Source organism: Carlito syrichta, unplaced genomic scaffold (genome assembly GCF_000164805.1).
Source record: "Carlito syrichta isolate Samal-C Ts95f unplaced genomic scaffold, Tarsius_syrichta-2.0.1 Scaffold303684, whole genome shotgun sequence".
NCBI classification, from domain to species: Eukaryota; Metazoa; Chordata; class Mammalia; order Primates; family Tarsiidae; genus Carlito; species Carlito syrichta.
This window is the reverse complement of record NW_007247780.1, coordinates 108536-128305: the sequence shown is the minus strand read 5'-3', so window position 1 is coordinate 128305 and position 19770 is coordinate 108536. Positions and strand designations below refer to the sequence as shown.

Genomic DNA, 19770 nt, shown 5'->3' with positions numbered 1-19770 from the left:
TCTCGAACCCACGGGCTCAGGCAATCCACTCACCTCAGCCTCCCAAAGGTGCAGGATTACAGGCTGAGCCACCGAGCCCGGCTATCTGCCTCCTTGTTTACATGGCTTTCTTCCTTTCTGAAAACACTCTAATATCTTCCCATTCACTGAGAATAAAATGTGAACTCTGAACCCCAGCCATACACAGTCCTCCATGACCTAGTCCTGCTCTACTCTCCTCCTCTCTGCTTAGTTTTTTCCACGGGTCCCCCAATTCCTTAATCTTACTTCTACCTTAGGACCTTTGTGTTAGAAGTTTCTTTTTTGTAAACTCATCCTGTTACCTTTGCATGGACTTGTGCTTTCATTTGTATGTTCCCTTTGTTAGGTCTCCCTGGACCACCAAATCATATGCTGGTTCCCTGTAACATAGATACTCATCCCACCATCTTATTCTAATTTCTTGCATATCTGATATCTTATCTGTTTATGATTATATTTGTTCATAATCTCTCTCCCATGGTAGCAGAGATCTGGACTGCTTTATTCACCACTGCATCCTGGTGCCTTAAGTAACCATGCAGTAGGCATTTGATAAGTAGTTGCTGAGTAAATAGTGAACACTTATCAAATTCCTCTTCCTTCTGTCTCCTGGTACTCTCTCTGAGTATTTCTCCTCTTTCTCCAAAAATATTCTCCCTTAGATGGTACTAAAATAACCTCCCTAAGATTTTCTTATAGTGAAATTTAGAGTTGTTTGCCTCTCCCTTGTAATATGGGATTTCCTGTACTCTCAGAAGAGAACAGTGAAATTCCTGTCTGGTTTCATTTTATCTCTCTCTCTCTCTCTCTCTCTCTCTCTCTCTCTCTGGTTTCATTTTCATATCTCTCTCTCTCTCTCTCTCTCTCTCTCTCTCTCTTTTGAGTTGGAATCTCACTCTGTTGCCCAGACTGGAATGCAGTAGCACACTCCCAGCCACCGCAGCCTCGACCTGCTGGGCTCCAGCGACCCTTCAGCCTCAGCCTTCCAAGTAGCCAGAACCACAGGTGCGCACTACCACACCCAGCTAATTTTTGGTTTATTGTAGAGACGAGGTCTCACCAAGTTGCCTGGGTGGGTCACCCCTCTCTTAAGTCAAGGTCACCCTGAAGGAGGCTTTTCCTCCCTTCTTTTTTCTCTGCCTACCAGTGAGTACTAAATGTCAATGGAATGGGTGAATTAACTCTATAGATGGTTTCTGCTGAAGTATGGGGGAGGGAAATCAAATTTTCCTGAGTGTTCAAGAATGTAAACTTTTTCGACATGCAGAGAAATACATTTAAAGTTCACTAATGGCTGCTTGCAAGGCGCTGCTCCTTAGGCATTTCTTCTTTACCTTAAGTGCAAATTCCAAAAGCAACTGATTGGCTTGAGTCCATGTCCACGTATGAGTTGCTTCTTATATTCACTAATTCTGACATTTCTTTCCCTCATGCAATAACATTGCTCTCAGAGCAGTTGATACTTTTACTGAGAGAAAAAAATAGCAGCAAATGGTTCTGGTAGTTTATTACAAGGTAGCTATGTTCATGTTTAATCTTCAGATGTTGGCAGACATTTTCATCAGCTTTCCAAGAGTAGGCAAAGCTTCCCTTTCTTGCTAGTATCAGTACTTTGCTTGCCAGGAGGCATCCCACAGACTTTCACCTTTGAAAGATCACATTAACCTCATTTATCTTTCACTCATTCAGTTAAATCTAACTAACAGCATTCATATATTGACTCTATAGACAATACCAAAGGTATAGGACTAGCTTCTAGGGTATAAAGGCAAAGAATACAGGGTCTCCAGCCACTAGTAGCTTGCGTTATAGTTGTTGAGACTGATATAAAGAGATCATTTCAGTGTAAGGTACTGGCAAGGGGACTCTTGAGGAAGAATGATAGAGGTGTTAAGTCCAATCTGGGAATTTAGAGACTCTTCTAGGAGGAGCTGACATTTTGCAAGATGACGTTTTGAAGTGCTGGCTAGGAGAGGAGAAGCAGGAAGTATGTATTAGGAAGGAGAAGGATGCTTATGGTGGGCAAAAAAGCAGCTCAATTTCTAGAGATAAAAGTGTAAGCAAGGAATGTCAGGTGATAAAGAGGAAGAGAAGAGGAGGTCAGAGGATGAAGAGTTGGTACCACACACAGGTGTTGAGTCCTGCTTTGTGGGTAAGGAAGGATCATTGCAGGGTTTTTAAACACTGGAAGATTCAAGGGGCTACTCTGGCTGTAGCTTGAACTTAAAGGATGGATATTTGTCAAATCCCAAGCAGTTGATGACAATTTTCTGAATTGAGTTAGAGGAAGAAAGGAGAGGATAGCTTCAGGAACAATTTTGGTGGTAAAATAGGTATCACTTGTTGACTGATTGCATAACTGGTTACAGAATATGCCTTGTAGAATTGTGTAGTCACACAATAGTGGTGACTTATGATTGGAAACATTAGATGCTGCAAAAGTGCCAGAGTCATTGGAATGAGAAAGATAATGAATTCGATTATGGAGTATTGAGTTTGAGGTATCCTATATCCAGGTTAACATGTTCAACAGGAATGAATTAAATTGCTATTCTGGTGGTAGCTAAAATCTGAAGGTAAGAGTTTTCACCCAAAGCCACTGTATGGAAAGTGTAGAGAGTAGAGCAATGCATTAGGAAACTAGGGAATAATTTACAAGGAAAGTTGAGACAGAGGGTCAAAGAAAACACGAAGAGAACCATGAAAACATATGACCGTGAAGGACAAACGGTTTGAGAGTTTCAAGAAGAGTGTGGTCACCAATGTAAAATACTGTGGAGAGGTCCAGAGAAGTAAGGCCTAGGATGTGTCTCTGGGATTTCCAAAAAGGCATTCATTTGTGAACTTTGCTTGAGAAATCTGTGGTGCCCTTTGGGTGGAAGTCAGGTTAAGATTGCAGAAAGAACGAGTTGGAAGTGACAGTGTGAAGATGCTGTCACTTGAGCTTATTTAAACTGGACATTCAGCATCTTCACACTGTCACTTCCAACTCGTTCTTTCTGCAATCTTAACCTGACTTCCACCCAAAGGGCACCACAGATTTCTCAAGCAAAGTTCACAAATGAACGCCTTTTTGGAAATCCCAGAGATACATCCTAGGCCTTACTTCTCTGGACCTCTCCACAGTATTTTACATTGGTGACCACACTCTTCTTGAAACTCTCAAACCTCTTGTCCTTCATGGTCATATGTTTTCATGGTTCTCTTCGTGTTTTCTTTGACCCTCTGTCTCAACTTTCCTTGTAAATTATTCCCTAGTTTCCTAATATATATATATGAAATATCCTTCCCTCCTTCTCACTTGAGCTTATATAAGGACAGACAATTTAATGCTTGATTGTGTGTAGATTAAATGGAAAGTTGAGATGTGTTGAGGTTGAAAATGGAAGAAAAAGAAGGGAAGACTGATAAAGCTAAACCAGATAAGAGAACAGAATGAGTAAGACCAAGAGCACAGATTGAAGGAAGTGACTTAGAACAGAAGGATATGTCTTTAATGCATTATTTCAATAGATATTTATTGACTGTCTACTCTAAGCAGGGCTTTGTACTAGATGCTGAAGTCTCAGCTGAAAAGAACTCTTGCAGCCGGGCTAGGTGGCTTAGCCTGTAATCCCGCGCCTTGGGAGGCTGAGGTGAGTGGATTGCCTGAGCCCGTGGGTTCGAGACCCGCCTGGGCAACTTGGTGAGACCTCATCTCTACAATAAATCAAAAATCAGCCAGACTTGGTAGCATGTGCCTGTAGTTCTAGCTACTTGGAAGGCTGAGGTGGAAGGATCACCGGAGCCCAGCAGGTTGAGGCCGCGGTGGCTTAGAGCGGCCACTGCACTCCAGTCTGGGCGATAGAATGAGACTCCAACTCAAAAAAAAAAAAAAAAAGAACTCTTGCAAAGACTCTATCTCATAGCATTTATATCAGTAACAGACCTCAACAAGTTAATATAATATTATTCAGTAACCACGAAAAGTATAAAGAAGTACAATGATAGAAGAATCAAAAACAGCCAGGCTATGGAGTAGAATTCTCTGGATTCAAATCATAGCTCTGCCACTAATTCTTTGTGTGGTTTTAAATAAGTTATATTAAGTCTCTATTTATCAATTTTCTCATCTTTAGAATTAGAATAATGAAATTGTTATTATCAGAATATCACAGAAAATTGTTGTCATCCCAATGAAAGTCAATATAGGTAACATATACTGAAAGTACACCTGATAAGTTCAAGATATTACTCTTATTCACTAGAATGCAAATAAGTTACCTTACTCACAGATGTATCCTCAGAACCTAGAACAGTATCTGACATATTTTAGGAAACAATTTCTGACTGACTACATGAATGAAAAAATGAAACACTCAAACTTATAGAGAGGTATTTAAGATACAAAGGATAACTGAGAATGTAAAATTTCTGAGAAGATCATGGAAAATGAAATTGAAAATATATAAGGAGGACTGGTCTTTGAAAGGATGAGGGACTTTTCTACTCAAGAAGGAATGAGGAGTACAGATGCTGGTAGGTTTCAATGTGTAGTGGCTGAAGTGGAAGGTGTTCCTGAATGAAGACTTCAATTTTATCTCTGTAGAAGGAAGCAGAGTTGTCTACTGAAGGAGGGTGGGTGGAGAAAACTAGGGAAGTGTGTGGGGCATAGAGGTGACAAGTAAGATTATGGGAGAGAGTTGACATCCCAGTTACATTTAGAGATTGCCATCCTAAAATAGCAGTAAGGGACCCTATTTTGTCACTTTTGTCAGATACACAAAACTGAGAAAATCTAAATTTATAGAGAACAGATATGTTGATGGATATCTTTGCTGATATCTTGCTGGGGAGCTATGAATGTATATCCAAGGATGTATGAGAGTACCATGTTTTGGCAAAAAAGTGATTGAAATGGTGTATTATGTGATGTGAGCTGGTAGTAGAGACCAGATAGATAGGTTAAAATTAGAAAACACTCTGAAAATGGAAGTGCCATTTCGAATGATTGGGACTGTCCAATTAAGCAGGTAAATGAACTGCTGAATCATCATCACTGTCTCAGACATTGCAATCCACAGAATGATTTGATTGCATTGGCTCAGTTGATAAGATGTACCACACAGTTAAATGCAGCAGAGTTTATACCCATTGTTGTAAAATCCTCATGGGCAAGCAGAAGGTTGTGGTCGCATAATAGGATGTTTCAATTCCTTAATTTTGAGATGGATGAGATTGAGGTGTGTGGTCTGCAGGAGAGGGAGACTGAGATTCTGGAGGAGCAAAGGATGGTAAAGTGGGAAGGCTATGGCCACAGTGAGTAGACTTTGTGAGAGCAGGGAGTAGAGATGCCTCACGCTTATGAGCTCATTTTTCTGGATGACATGGAAGAAGAGTTTCTCTTTTGAGAGTCAAAGAACAAGCTGTTTGGTGGGATTCTGGTGGAGAAAACTTCTAGAATGGAACATATTAAGGCAGTGAAACAGCTTAGCAAAGTAGAGAGACCAGAAGAGGTTGGAAATAGGTATTTGCAATCACATTCATTTGTAAGATTGTCTTTTTCCCCCACATCAATACTCTCCATTGATTAATTCATTATTTCATTCATTCAAAAACCATGTAGAACACCATCTATTTGGAAGAGATTATCCTGTAGACTACCGTTCATTCAATAGTAAATTAGGCAGTCTGTCCCTTAAGTAATATTGTTCCTGTTGTGATGATAAGACATGCATAGAATTGGTTGTCATACAACTTCAAAACTTGACCTAGAAAAAACCATGGAAAATGAGGGTAGGAGAATATTACCTGCAGTGGTGGTCATAAAAGGCTTAATGAAATTGAAGTGGTAAATTATCTAGGCTTTCAAGGGTTTGAAGAAATGATTTGAGTGTGGGGGCAAATCCTTGCAGAGCAAACATCAAGAACAAGCAATAAAACTTTCCAGAAAGCAAGGAAGGATGACCTCTTTTCTGAGACATTTATGTTAGACTCAGCTCAACCAGGGTGTGATGTGGGAACGGTGGACCACAGCCAGGATCTGGTTAGCTGTACTTTCTAGGCTAAGATGTTTTTTTTTTTTAGTTTTTCATTCTTGCAGAAGATTTTAAGAAGGAGTTTAATTAATTAAATAAAATAATAAATTGTTAGTAGACAGGGCCGTGATATTACTCCCCCCCAGTATTTAAGGATTTAATATTAATGAGCAAGGCCAAGGTTGGTGCCCTCACCTTATGCCCCAAATTAAAATTTAATAAATTAGAACATGTGGTCAAACTGTAACATGTGAGCCTAATGCAAACTGGCCCTTGATTTTTGTAAATAAAATTTTATCAAAACACAGCCACACTCATTTGTGGCTGTCTTGTTCCTGGTTGTTTCTTGGATGCAACAGCAGGGTCGAATACTTGAGAAAGCTACTCACAAAACCTAAGATATTTACTGTCTGGCTCTTTAGAGAAAAGGTTTGCCAACCCCTAACTTAGTTACTTAGCAGTTGAATATACTGCTTAACAAGTCACTATTAATTGTTCAAACTGCATCAATTACTTTTATGAGTATTCTTCATTTCTCATTTGACTATGACAGCAGGTCATTGTTCCTTATTTTTGCCCTGACCATATGTGGGTAATAGGTTGATAGAGCCTGCAAAATATTGTTATATCCCATCTGAAATTTGTGGGGTTTTAGTCCCTGGAATGAATAAATCAAGGAGAGTGTAAAATATAGCACCTTGAGTGAGAAAACATTTCATGTGAATTGTATTCACCACATGCTTCAGTGTGGTTTGTCTCAATTCAGGGAATTGGTGTTATCCTGGGTGAGGAGATACTCAAGAGGAGAAAAATGTAATATAGAATATTTCATAAAACTCTGCCCAGATTAAGCATAAGAATGCCTAGCATATGTTCTTGCCATTAAAAGTGATTTGACCTGCTCTGTGGTAGCATTCAGAAGGACAAAAATAGAAGCCTGGTTTGGAAACAGCTGTTCCTAACAAGAATCTTGGAGTAAGTTGTAGAAAAATTATCTCTATACTTGCCTGAAGAGATGGACTAACTCAGCCATCAGCCTTCTGTGATGGGAACATCACCACAATGTGCCATCAAGATGTTAAAAGTGTCAATTTGAGCTGGGCTCGGTGGCTCAGCCTGTAATTCCGCGCTTTGGGAGGCTGAGGTGAGTAAATTGTCTGAGCCTGTGGGTTCGAGACCTGCCTGGGCAACTTGACGAGACCTCATCTCTACAATAAATAAATAAAAAAAAAAAATCAGCTGGGCGTGGTAGCGTGCACCTGTAGTTCCAGCTACTTGGAAGGCTGAGTGGAAGAATCACCTGAGCCCAGCAGGTCGACGCTGGGGTGGCCTTGAGCGTGCCACTGCACTCCAGCCTGGGCGACGGAGGGAGACTCCAACTCAAAAAAACCAAAAACAAACAACTTAGACCATGCCTTTTTCTCTGCTCATAAATTTTCAGAAAAAAATTCAGAATCCTTAACCTGTTTAATCCCCTCCCCCAGCCCATTCTACATCTCTTGAGTTTATTTCTGCTTTGACACCAAACTCACAATCTATTGACACAGGGTAGGTTTTCCCCAAGAAAAAATATTTCTTTAGATTCTGGTTGACTCTCCTCAGGGTTACCAGTAGGCACATTTGAACTATCCTTTGATAATGAGGTTCTGTTGGGCAGGATCCCCATTCATATATCATCATGTCCTCTATGGGAATTCTGTTGGTACACAATCACAGTTATTAGTGGATATATCTGAGATATCCTTTTAGATTGTGAGTTTCTGTAGGGCATAACCCCCATTTATATAACTTTGTATCCCCTTTAAGGGATGTAAAAATCAGTAAATCCCAGTATTTGGTGGAACATATTCTGGAACTCTACCTGACACTATCTGTTACTTGCTGTGTATCCGTGGCCAAAGTTTTCTTGACTGTGAAATGGGATACCTGCCTTGCAGAATATGTGATGGTAGGGATCAAAATAATTAATATAAGTAATGACCTAGTTTTGGGGACATGTTAAACTCCATCCTGATTCCTGATCGTAGTAAGTCATTACTTAATATATGTCTGCTGAATGAATGAAGCATTTAGAGTCCACCCTCTGAGTTCCTGTGAACTCCATTCAATGGTAATGATAGTGGTGACTGGGAGAAGAGTGTACTATGTTTTTTCAGACTGACAGGCACTTTTGATACCTACCCTTTTCCACGTAATATGGCAGGAAGAATGAGACTCGAAGCTACACCATCTGACAGCAAGGATATTTGCTCATCAACACATGCCTGGAAATGTGTGATCATGCTTCCTCAAACATGTTTTTCCGTAGGCAGTGAGTGCTTGGATGTGTTTATCATCTGTTAAAAGTTTTTAAAAATATATATATTTTTGTCATGGTTGTTATAAAAACTCTACAGCTTTAGAAAATTGCATGAGATTATATTTATTGATACATTTCTTTGGTGTCTGAAAATAGATTCAGAACTACAAGATGAGAGTTTCATGATACACATGGTGGGTTCAGGTCTTCCAATTGAGCATATCTCAAGTATAACAATTTATCATTAGAAAAGTAGCTGTGGAAGAAACCATGCCTAGTGCTAACACACAATTCATTCAAGTGATCAGTAGGTTGCTGGATCCGGGTCTGCAGGCACAGCTGTCCCCACAGTCCCGCACATGCATTGGGGGCACTCTGTGTATCTTACCTGAGCAGAGGTAAGACATTTCTTTGTATCTAGGCAGGGATATTGCCACCTGATGGCTGTTTGTGACTTGGAGTTCCTTGGAACTCCTTTGGGAATCTAGAAGGGTGTGATATTTCGAGGTCTCTTCAAGAGTTTTGCTTTCCAAGTAGTTATACATAAAGCCATGCTCTCCTAAGACATATCTTCCATCACCTGGATGTCCAGGATATAAGCAAGGTCCCCCCAGGGAAACAGATTTGCAGCACTTGGGTCGTGATATGCACAGGCCTTGGATGTGCCTGTGGATTTCTGTGGCACAATCTGCTTTTAATGGCTTTTTGCTCACTCTCTCATGTGCTCTGCAGCTAGATGGACCTCTTAGCTTCCCCTGGTGAGTCCCAGTAAACCATTCTAAAACATCGTTTTGTGCCCTAATAATGATACACATACTATCTCCTGGGGCGATAAAAAAAATTTGCTCAGTATCATGGTCCTTCTGAATTTTATGATTCAGATGTGTCTTTCTCGGTTTCTAAATCTGGTGTACCTGAGATCCTCCTTGCCCCCAAGCAGCACATGAACAACTTGGCACTGATACTCTTGCTGCAAAGATGAAGTGATATTGAGAGTTGTTTAAATTCACAGACTTTGGAGTCAGCTGACCAAACCTAGATTTGTATCTGTAACTCTACTACTACTTACTAAATGAGAGACCTTTGGCATATACGAGTAACATAAATTCTCTCAGACTGAGATTGTGCAACTATAAGGTAGAGAGAAATATTGTAGCACCCTCATGGGGTAGATGTAAGGATTTAATGAGATAAGATTTCTTTCACAATCCATGTTGCCTAATAAGTGATCAATTAAATTTAGCCATTGTTATTATTACCAAGGTACAACCTCTGAAGTACAATCCTCTGAGGCAGTTCATGTTGTTATCCCTACTTTAACTTGGAGAATGCAGGAATCACTTAGTTAACTGAGGAAATTTATATATATATATATATATATAATTTATTTATATATATATATATAGTGAACCAAGAGGAAAATTTCCCCTTTGTTCTCTGAAGTTTCACTGAAATATCAGTTTGCAGAAGGCAGATTAATTGGAGAAAAGGCATAGAAAGTTATTCATGCATATTTACAGGAGCCTTCAGAATGAAGACCCAAAGACCCCGGGGAAACTGTCCATTTTTTTGCTTCAGTTCAACAATGTATGGTCAACTGTGTGGAAATATGATTGGACAAAAAGGGTGTGATCTGATGCTGATAGACTGAGTGGGGAAACCCAGCAAGGCCTAACTGTCTAGGTTCTTCTTGGCCTCTCTGAGCAGCATTTCTTCCTTTTGGGCATGGTGCGGGGCCCTCTCTGAAATGGAGGTCATAGGACCTACAGGCAGATAAGGTAGGGAAGATCATATCTTTATCATCAATTTTTATACAGAAAAACAGAGGGAAAGTTAGAATCATACTTTTAGGTTTTTGGGAAAAGGGGATCTGGTTTCTATGTCTTATCTTGGGGAAGAGGAATTCTAGTTTCTAGCCGTGGGGAAGAATGGGACTGAGAAATAAGAGGGCAGGAGAAGGTCAGAGAAAAACTTTGCTTCTGAGGCTGTTTCTGAGGCTTTCATTTTGTGTTATACACAATAAATCAGCTAAGATTTACAGAGAATCACAAAGATAGTAAAGAGAATTCCTGTATACCTTTTATCCAACTATCTCCAATCTTAAATAATCCTGCACAGTTATGGTGTAAATTAGTCTTGGGATATCACTATTAGTTGACTCCTTTCAGATTTTTACTAGTTTTTCCATTGATGTCCTTTCTCTGTTTCAGGATCCAATCTACAATGCCACATTGCATCTAGAAGATAAACTTTTAGAGGGTTATTGTATTTTATTTTGTGACAGGTTTCACTCTGTTGCCCAGGCTAGAGTGCAATGGCACAATCACAGCAGCCTCAAACTCCTGGGCTCAAGTGATCCTCTTGCCCCAGCCTTCAGCATAGCTGGGACTACAGGCACACACCACCATGCCTGGCTAATTTATGCTTATTTTTTGTGGAGACAGGATCAAGCTGTATTACCCAGGCTGGTCTCGAACTCCTGGCCTCAAGCAATCCTCCTGTCTTGGCCTCCCAAAGTGCTGGGATTACAGGTGTAAGCCACCATGCCTGGCCCTTATATTTAATAGTTTGGTTTACATTCCCATTTATTTATTCTATTTTACTTTAATCAAGGGTGCAATACGTGTATATTGAAATCATCAATGAAACTAACTTTTAAAAAATGATGCATTGATCACTTATTTTATTGTTAAATTTAAAAAGTGAAAATGATGTGAGAGTGATCATGTGGAAGGATAAGCAAATGAAAATTCTATGAGTTTGACTGAGTAGAAGGATAACCAGACTGTAATTCACATGTTGAGATTTGTCCCTAAGCTCTACTCTCCCGCTTGAATGAACTATGGCAAAGTAGTTACATTTCCCATTTCTTGGATGTGATACTGTGAAGCAGGAATCACAGTATCTGTCAGAGAATTACCCTAAGGTAATGTTGAAAAGATAAAGTAAGGGGAAGAGTTTTAACTTTCTTCGGAGGCCATCATAGCAACTGCAAACTATGATGTGAATTAATACATAAATCTCCCCTAATCTGAGTGCCTGCAATAAAAAGATCTTGCCGATGAGAGGAATTCAGTCTACGGTCTTCATCTGTAAGAGGCAAGCTTTTGAGAAATGAAGATTTGCTTCAGGATTCCTGAAATTTCTGTCTCTAGCAATTCGCTTCCTAAATTTAAATGACATTTATGCACAATGTGAATCATGCATGATGTCCCTGCTAGGAATTAGCATTCTCCATTTTCATTGATTCTGTATTTAATGCATCACACCAATTGTTTGTTTTAAAAAGCTGTTCCTTAGAGTAGCTGAATGCTAGCCCTGCTCCCTTTTCTCCAGCCTAATTTCCTGAGGGCTCCTCCTACAGTGCTCAACTCTATGCAGAGTTTGTTACAAGGCCTTGGAGAGCTATGCTGGGAGAAGCAGTGTTTATTCCTGCTTTCATGTGCCACCTGCATGGCTTGAGGGACTTCAACCCTGGCCTTTCTGAGCCCTACACTAGCATGCCCTGTCTCAATCCCTCCATTAGAGGTCTTGATGTGGAGGCCAAGGGAAAACTTCCCCTTTGCCTTCTGAAGGTTCAGTGAAAATCAACTAGCAAAAGGCAGATTTAAGCCAGGCTCGGTGGCTCAGCCTGTAATCCCACTCTTTGAGAGGCCAAGGTGAGTGGATTGCCTGAGACCGCGGGTTCGAGACCTGCCTGGGCAACTTGGCGAGACCTCATCTCTACAATAAATCAAAAAATCAGCCGGGCATGGTAGCACATGCCTGTAATTCTGGCTACTCGGAAGGCTGAGGCGGAAGGATCGCTGGAGCCCAGCAGATCGAGGCTACGGTGGCCGGGAGCGGCCACTGCACTCCAGCCTGGGCGACAGAGTGAGACTCCAACTCAAAAAAAAAAAAAAAGGCAGATTCATAGAAGAAAAGACATACAAATGTATTATCATGCATAAGAGTCTTACAAAATATAAGAACACAAAAAAAATGGCCAGGTAGTTGATGCTTTTATACCACCTTGAGGTTGCAAAAAGAATGGGGGCTTGGATCCTGACAAAACAGGCTATGGGCGGGGGAGTAGAGGAGGCCTGGCTAGCAAAGGAGGTCTTGCTATGCAGATGAAACCTCCCAGGTAGCAGCCCTCAGAAAGAATAGATGGTGAGTGTCTCTTTCTAACCTTAAAGGTGCCAGACACTCAGTTAATCTTTCCTTGATCTGGACAAAAGAGGTCTCAGAGAAAGCTTAGCTGCATCAGTGCCCGGTTTCCTTTTCAAATGCAAATCCTTCCACCAAAGACTGCTTTGCAGGACTGCTTCTGTTTGTAGGTTATCAGAATAGCCAGCTGAAAGCATGTCAAAGAAGTATATTTTGGGGTGCAATAGTTTTGTTTTCTTCAATGACCATCTTCTGGCATTATCTGCTGACACTGATCTTTTCTGAACTCACCCTTCCAGCCTCTCCCAGTACCCTTTCGATGTTGTGTATAATTACATTCTAATTGCCACATACACACAAAGCCTGTTTTCCAGACTGCCCTGGAAGAGCTATAATAATAGCAATGTAATAAAATAATCGGAGTGATGATAAAGGACATTTTTTGTGTCCTTCTCTTGCAGACACTAGGCCTAACACTCACACAGAACATCGTGAGAATATGAGGCACAGAAGGGTGAAACTATTCTCCCAAGCACATGGGACTGGTGTATTTGTTTCCTATGGTTGCTGTAATAACTGACCACAAATTTGGTGGCTCCAAACAACACAGATTTATTTTGTCTTGTACTTCTGGAGGTCAGAAGTCCAAATGGGTCCTTCTGGACTAAGGTCAAGGAGCTGGCAGGGCTGTGTTCCTTTCTGAAGGCTCTAGGGGAGAATCTACTTTCTTGCCTTTTCTAGCTTCTAGAGGTTACCTTCATTCATTGGCTTGGGGCACCCTTCTCTGTCTTCAAAGTCAGCAGTGAGCATTTTGTAGTCTCTCTCTGTGATTGTAATCTCTGCTTATCTTTCCCTCTCTTTCCCTTGTTAGGGCCCTGTGATTACATTGAACCCACTGACAACCCACCATAATCTCTTCATCCCCAAATCCTGAATCACATCTTCAAAGTCCCTTTTGCCTTGTAAGGCAAAATTCTCATATCCTCAGGCTCCAAGGATTTGGGCATGGACACTTGGACACACCATTATTTTGCCTACCACAACCAGTAAAAAGTAGAAATGGAACTTGAATTTCCTTATTCTAGAGTCATTTATTGGAGTCTTTGTTGCTTTGAGATTTGAGTCTCCCTGATTACAAAGTCTTGCTTACAACCATCATGCAGTACAGATCATGTCACGCACAGTGGTGACAAGTCTCATGTATATTTTTTCTACTATAACATATACTATATTGCTCATGAAATACTCATGGAGTTCATATAATTAGAACACTTGGTTCTTCCACATTGACCACCCCACACTGAGCATGGAAAAGTATATTGAAGTGAGCATTGAAGAGATTGAAATCTCCCTGTTGCCTCTTTTTTGATATTTTAGGAGGAAAAGCAAACAACTGGGAAGGAGGTATCCGGATTCCAGGCATCCTTCGATGGCCCACGGTGATACAGGCTGGTCAGGAGATTGATGAACCTACTAGCAACATGGACATATTTCCTACAATAGCCAAACTCGCTGGATCACCCTTGCCTGAGGACAGGTACTCTGATTCAAGGGTGATTGGTATTGTCTAGTGTTTGCTGAAAATCACTGACATGAGGCAAATTGAATAATAGGAGAAAAGGCTTACAAATTTATTTAACGTGCATACACGTGAGCCTGTAGAATGAAGACCAAAAGATATATAGGAAATTGTCAATTTTTATTCCACAAAGTATGGACAGCCATGTAGAAATACGATTGGACAAAAGGATATGATCTAATGCTAATAGACTGAGTGCAAAATCGCAGCAAAGCCTGTCTGTCTATCTGGATTCATCCTGGCATCTCTGAGTGTTATTCCAATTCCTTCCTTCTGGGTGTGGGGCAGGACCCTTACTGGAATGGAGTCTTAGGACCTACAGTCAAACAAGGCAGGTCAGATAATTTTTTTTTTTTGAGTTGGAGTCTCACTCTGTCACCCAGACTGGAGTGCAGTGGCATGCTCCTGGCCACCACAGCCTCGACCTGCTGGGCTCCGGTGATCCTTCCACCTCAGCCTTCCAAGTAGCCAGAACTATAGGCGTGCACTACCACATCTGGCTAATTTTTGATTTATTGTAAAGACAAGGTCTCACCAAGTTGCCCGGTTGGGTCTCAAACCTGCAGACTCAGGCAATCCACTCACCTCGGCCTTCCAAAGTGCTGGGATTACAGGCTGAGCCACCGAGCCAGGCCCAGATAATTTCTTTACGGCCAGTTTATACACAGAAGGTGGAACGGAAATTTGAGTCATATTTTTAGGTTTTATGACTGAGTTTGTGAGAAAAACATTTTTAGTTTCTATGACCTGCTTTGGGGAAGAGGGATTCTAGGTTCTATGGCACCTCAGGTTAGAAAGGAACTGAGAGACAGAAGGGCAGGAGAAAATCAGAGAAACACTTTTTTGTCTGAGGCCTTCATTTTGGGATATTGTTTTCTGAGCCCCAACGATGGCATGCTACCTCTGGTTGGACTTGTTGTCTGTGTCCAGTTAAAGGAATTACTCATGGGTTTGTCAACGTAAAAACCCCTTTGTCTATCCTGTTATCCAAGAGGAGAATAAACTCAGAGGCACTGAACAATTTTCAGTGGCCAGGAATGTGAATGGCTTATGTTTCATTTGGCCTTCCCTTTCATCATTCTGCTGATGCTGTTATTCTCATAGGTCTGTCCCTGTCATTGACTTGCCATCAGGCAACTGGGCACCTGCCCCTTTGACCTCTCACATTTGAATCCCATACCTTCTTTGGCCTTACTCAGAAGCTCTTTGTTGTAACAGCTAGAAATGCAGCTGATTCCCCAACTAAAGGCCCTATTTCCCAGCATGTCTTCATTGAGCAAGTTCTAAATAAAATGTCTTTCTCTTAAATTTAAATACAACTTCATATGACATTGCCAATGATTCCTTCCAAAGTGTTATTACCAATCTGAGGAGTTTTAAGTGAAGCATGCTGATTAATTGTTTTCATTAGTTTGGTGGCAGGCCAGGCTAATGTCATGCAGGCAGCTGCAAATCTAGTTTAAATTCAACTGTCATCAGAAGGAAGAGGAAAGGGGAAACCAAAGACAAAAACAACAGCTCTACCACAGCGAGTCCCAAGATAGGTTTATCCACCTATCTGTTTTCAAGCTTGTTCCTTACTGGTTTCAACTCTGTGTTAGGTGTAATGTTTGGAGATACTGAAAGAGGCACAGGACAAAGGGCCAGTATAAAGCAAGCGTTTATTGGGGGAGAAACTCCCGGGTGAGGTCCCATGGTCCAGAAAGATGGGCCAGGGGAGTTGCGCCCAAGGAGGGGCAGGCTTGGGTTTTTAAGGGTGCTGTATTCGGGGAGGGTGTTGGGGGCGGCAGTGAAGCGGGGAGACAAAGCGTTGCATCTGGCGTGGGCTGGAAAGTTTCTGTCTGGCCCTTCTCAGCAGCTGCCAGCAGGTTCCAGGAAGCTGGTATGTGCTTTGTGGGTTTGGGTGGAGGGGCGCATAGGGGATCAGTGGGTGGAGGGGCAGATGGGGGAAGGTGAGTGCTGCTTCTCCCCGAGCCTAACATTAGGTATATACCCCACCCCATCACACACACAGGAACACACACACAAATGAGAAACACAGCATTCATAGTTCTGTTATTCTCAAACTCTGTGGTCTCAAAACCCCTTAATGTTCTTCAGTGATTAAGGACCCCAATAATTTGTGTTTATGTGAGTTATGTCAGTCAATGCTTATATTAGCAATTAAAACTGAATTATTTTAAAATGCAAACACACCCTAAGCACACATCCCATTGACCCATATACTGATGATGTTGTCATCCACCCTGCAGCCCCAGGGAAAGTCCACTGCATGTGCCTGTGAGAGTTATAGTAAGAAAGACAAAGAATGCCTCCCAATTATTGTGAAAATGATGTTGGCCTCCCAGACCTCCTGAAAAAGCCTCAGGGATCCTTGAATGTCTCTGGTTCATACTTTGAGACTAGCAGACACTTTGGATAAGAGCAGAGATTTTAGAGTCACACTGATTGGGTTCATATACTTGTCTCCAATGTAGGTTAAGTATGGAAACTTCCTGGGCCTTAATTTCTTGTCTGGAAAATGGGTTCAAAAACAGCACCAACTTTACAGGGCTGATGTGAGAATTAAAAATATCTGTGCATTTAAAGTACAGTACAGAGAAGGCCATTTTTGTCCCATCCACCATATTGGGGTCGTAGTAAAATGTATATAAGTATAGTTCTTTTCTCTTCCATATTTAATATTCACCTGAAGTCTTAATGTCATAAAACCTGAAGGCTGAAGGGAACTTTTAAGATCTTCTACTCCAAAATATTATTTTTTCCATTCTAGTGATGGAAAACCTGGCAATGGTAACTCACAGAAAATCTTTTGTTATATAAAGCTCAAAAGCTCACTCCCTATTTCATCTCCTCATTGGCCCTAGTTCTTACCTTTGGAATAAACCTTAATACTTCCTCAGGTAGCTAAAACAGAGTGTTCAGGCAGTCTCGTTGATTACATTTTTCTCTCATGGCCCATAATATTAAAACCATCACTGCTCTTCATTTTCATAATATCTTTTAATGATTTTCTACCCAGTTGGGGAAAAGCAAAGTAAGAAAAAGTTTAGCGGCAAAGAAGAAAACCCATAAAGGGAAATCTTGCTGCTTCCACCTGCTATCTACTCTAGTCTGAGGCTGATGGAGGTCAATCTGTATTTCTTCTATGTGCTCAATGAAGGAAATAGCCTCCCTCTTAGGTAGACCCACGTTTTTTGTGTGTGAGCTTGTGTCATCAGTAGAATGAGTTTTCAGTATTGAAGATTTTGCTTTGTTTCTGATTCCTATCATGGATCCCAGTGGTGCTTACTGACCTAAGTCAACCCATGGATATTGTCTCTGTGTTGAGGTCCAAGCTCCGTTTTGGTACTAGTCCAGCTATAAAATACTTTTATCATCCTAGACACAACAGATACAATATAGATTAGACAATGGGTATCTGCTTCTAAGTGCCTTGTGGGAATAAAATGATCAAGCAGTATCTTATTTAAAGTATATTACCAACCAGGTCCAGTAATATTCTTAGGTATTTGTCTCAGACACTTTGAACATTTAGAGCAGTGTTTTCCTCTAGAAGCCATTATCGATGCCTGGAGACATTTCTTATTGTCTTGGCTTAGGGGATACTACTGGCTGCTAAGCATGCCATAATGCACAGGACATCCCCTATGACAATGAATTATCTGACCCAATATGTCTGAGGTTGACAAATCCTGCCCTAAAATGTATTATTGCTCTTTTACGAAAAATATTGTTATAATGGAAAATCCCATTAAAACTTTTCAATAAAAGTATATAGATAATATCCTCATGTCTATATCCATCTATAGATATGATACACAGATAAATAGTCTTAGCTCTTTCCTGATAAGGTTGGTAGAACTCAGCTTTCTCAATTTCCTGCTAGAGTAATATTAAATTTACATTTCTCTGGAGAAAAAACTCATTCAGAATGTTGGACCCAAGCTGTTTGATGAACACTTAACAAGGTGCCCTCACTTCTTTCTGCATGTTTTGTCTGAAGAAGAGAATTTCTGTTCAGCAGACTCCATCCTTAAGCATAACCCTGTAATTCTCCAGAAGCATTTTGGGTCTAATGGAAGCCTTTCCTGGCCAACCAAAGATTGGTGAGAGATCAAAAGCCCTTAGATCCAGAACTTCTACTTAAGTAAAAAAGTTAGTCCAGAGAAGCAAAAGAAATTTTTTTTTTTTTGCTTTGCAGCATCTTAACACTGCAGTGAGAATAATAATCTAATTTAGCCCCATAGTGTGTTTACATGAGATTTCTCTCTGGCAGTGACTTTTTCTTTCATATACACTAGAGTGATTCATTTGCATTCAGTGGCATGACTTATCAAAAGAACTTTCAATGTCCATCACCTTGGGCACATTCAGTAAATTCATTCATTCTCCCCCTTGTCTCCAAGTAAGCTGATTCTGAAAATAAATGGAGGGCAACCTTTTTTTTGTGCTATAAAATGCAGGCAACAACAGCTTATAAAAAAAAAAAAAAAAAGAGCCTAATAGCTAAATCTATTAATTCATTAAAATGGAAATCCTTTCTGTTTGTCTCATGTTTGCAAGCTGATGCAATATTGCCATGGTGAGACTCGTCCATGCCCTTTCCCAAGATTGGTAATAACGAATTGCAACAAGCCACAGCTGGTTAAACCTTTTAAAAACCAGCTAAATTCTAGCCATAGACCATTCAGCTGGGAGGGAAGGACATGGAATGCTGGCAACCTCAAGAATCAAATTTTAGAGGTGAAATCTTTTAGATTTTCTTATTTATAATTTAAAGAAAATTAAATAATAATTTTTTAGGAAAAAATAATACTTTAATGCTCGACATGGCTTTTTTCCCCTTTATTTTATTTTATTTTATTTTATTTTAAAGATGCGGGTTATAAATCATGACTAGGTACATCCGTGGTCATCATACAGGTGAAGCTTGGGCCTCCCATTGGTCCTCACTCTCCTGGTTTAGGATCAGTACCTTTATTGATGTTATGTACATACCTCCCTCCCCCCTCCCTCCCCTGGCAGTGTCCACTACTGCCAATCTCTTTTTTTATAGTATTATTATAAATGTTCAGAGTCCACTTATGAGTGAGAACATGCAGTATTCACTTCTTTGTTTCTATGATAGATCACTGAGTATTAATGACTCTAAGTCCATCCAAGCTGCTGTGAAGTTCATAATTTTGTCCTTCTTTATGGCTGTATAATATTACATCATGTATATATATGTACAATATTTTTTTAAAAATCCAATACATTTCTTTTTTTTTTTTTTAAGTTTTTTTTGGGGGTGGCTTGCCAGGTATATTTTCTTTTTTTTTTTTTCTTTTTTTAATATATATTTTTTTATTTTAAAATTGTGGGGTACCCAATCCATTTTTGATAGGTAGCACAGTTGATACCGTGTTTTTGCTATTGTGAATGGTGCTTCAATAAACATGTGTGTGCAGATATCTTTACTGTAGAATGATTTGAGTTCCTCTGGGTATATTCCCAGAAGGGGGATTGCTGGGTCATATGGAAGGTCGATTTTTAGACCTTTTAGAAATCGCCATACTGTTTTCCACAGAGGTTGTAATAATTTACACTCCTACCAATAGTGTATAAGCATTCCCTTTTCCCCGCAACCTCTCCAGCATCTGTTGTTTTCTGAATTATTAATGACTGCCATACTTTTTTTTTTTTTTTTTTGAGTTGGCATC

At 40.4% G+C, this 19770-nt stretch overlaps 1 protein-coding gene across 2 annotated transcripts in view; it reads left to right on the top strand.

Annotated features, from left to right (window-relative positions):
- Positions 1-19770, top strand: part of STS (steroid sulfatase) — a 175833-nt gene that overhangs the window by 135512 nt on the left and 20551 nt on the right. For both annotated transcript variants that reach the window (XM_008059069.2, XM_008059068.2), the window contains exon 8: positions 13864-14023. In XM_008059069.2, the coding sequence (XP_008057260.1) occupies positions 13864-14023 (160 nt within the window). The remainder of the gene's footprint in view (positions 1-13863; positions 14024-19770) is intronic.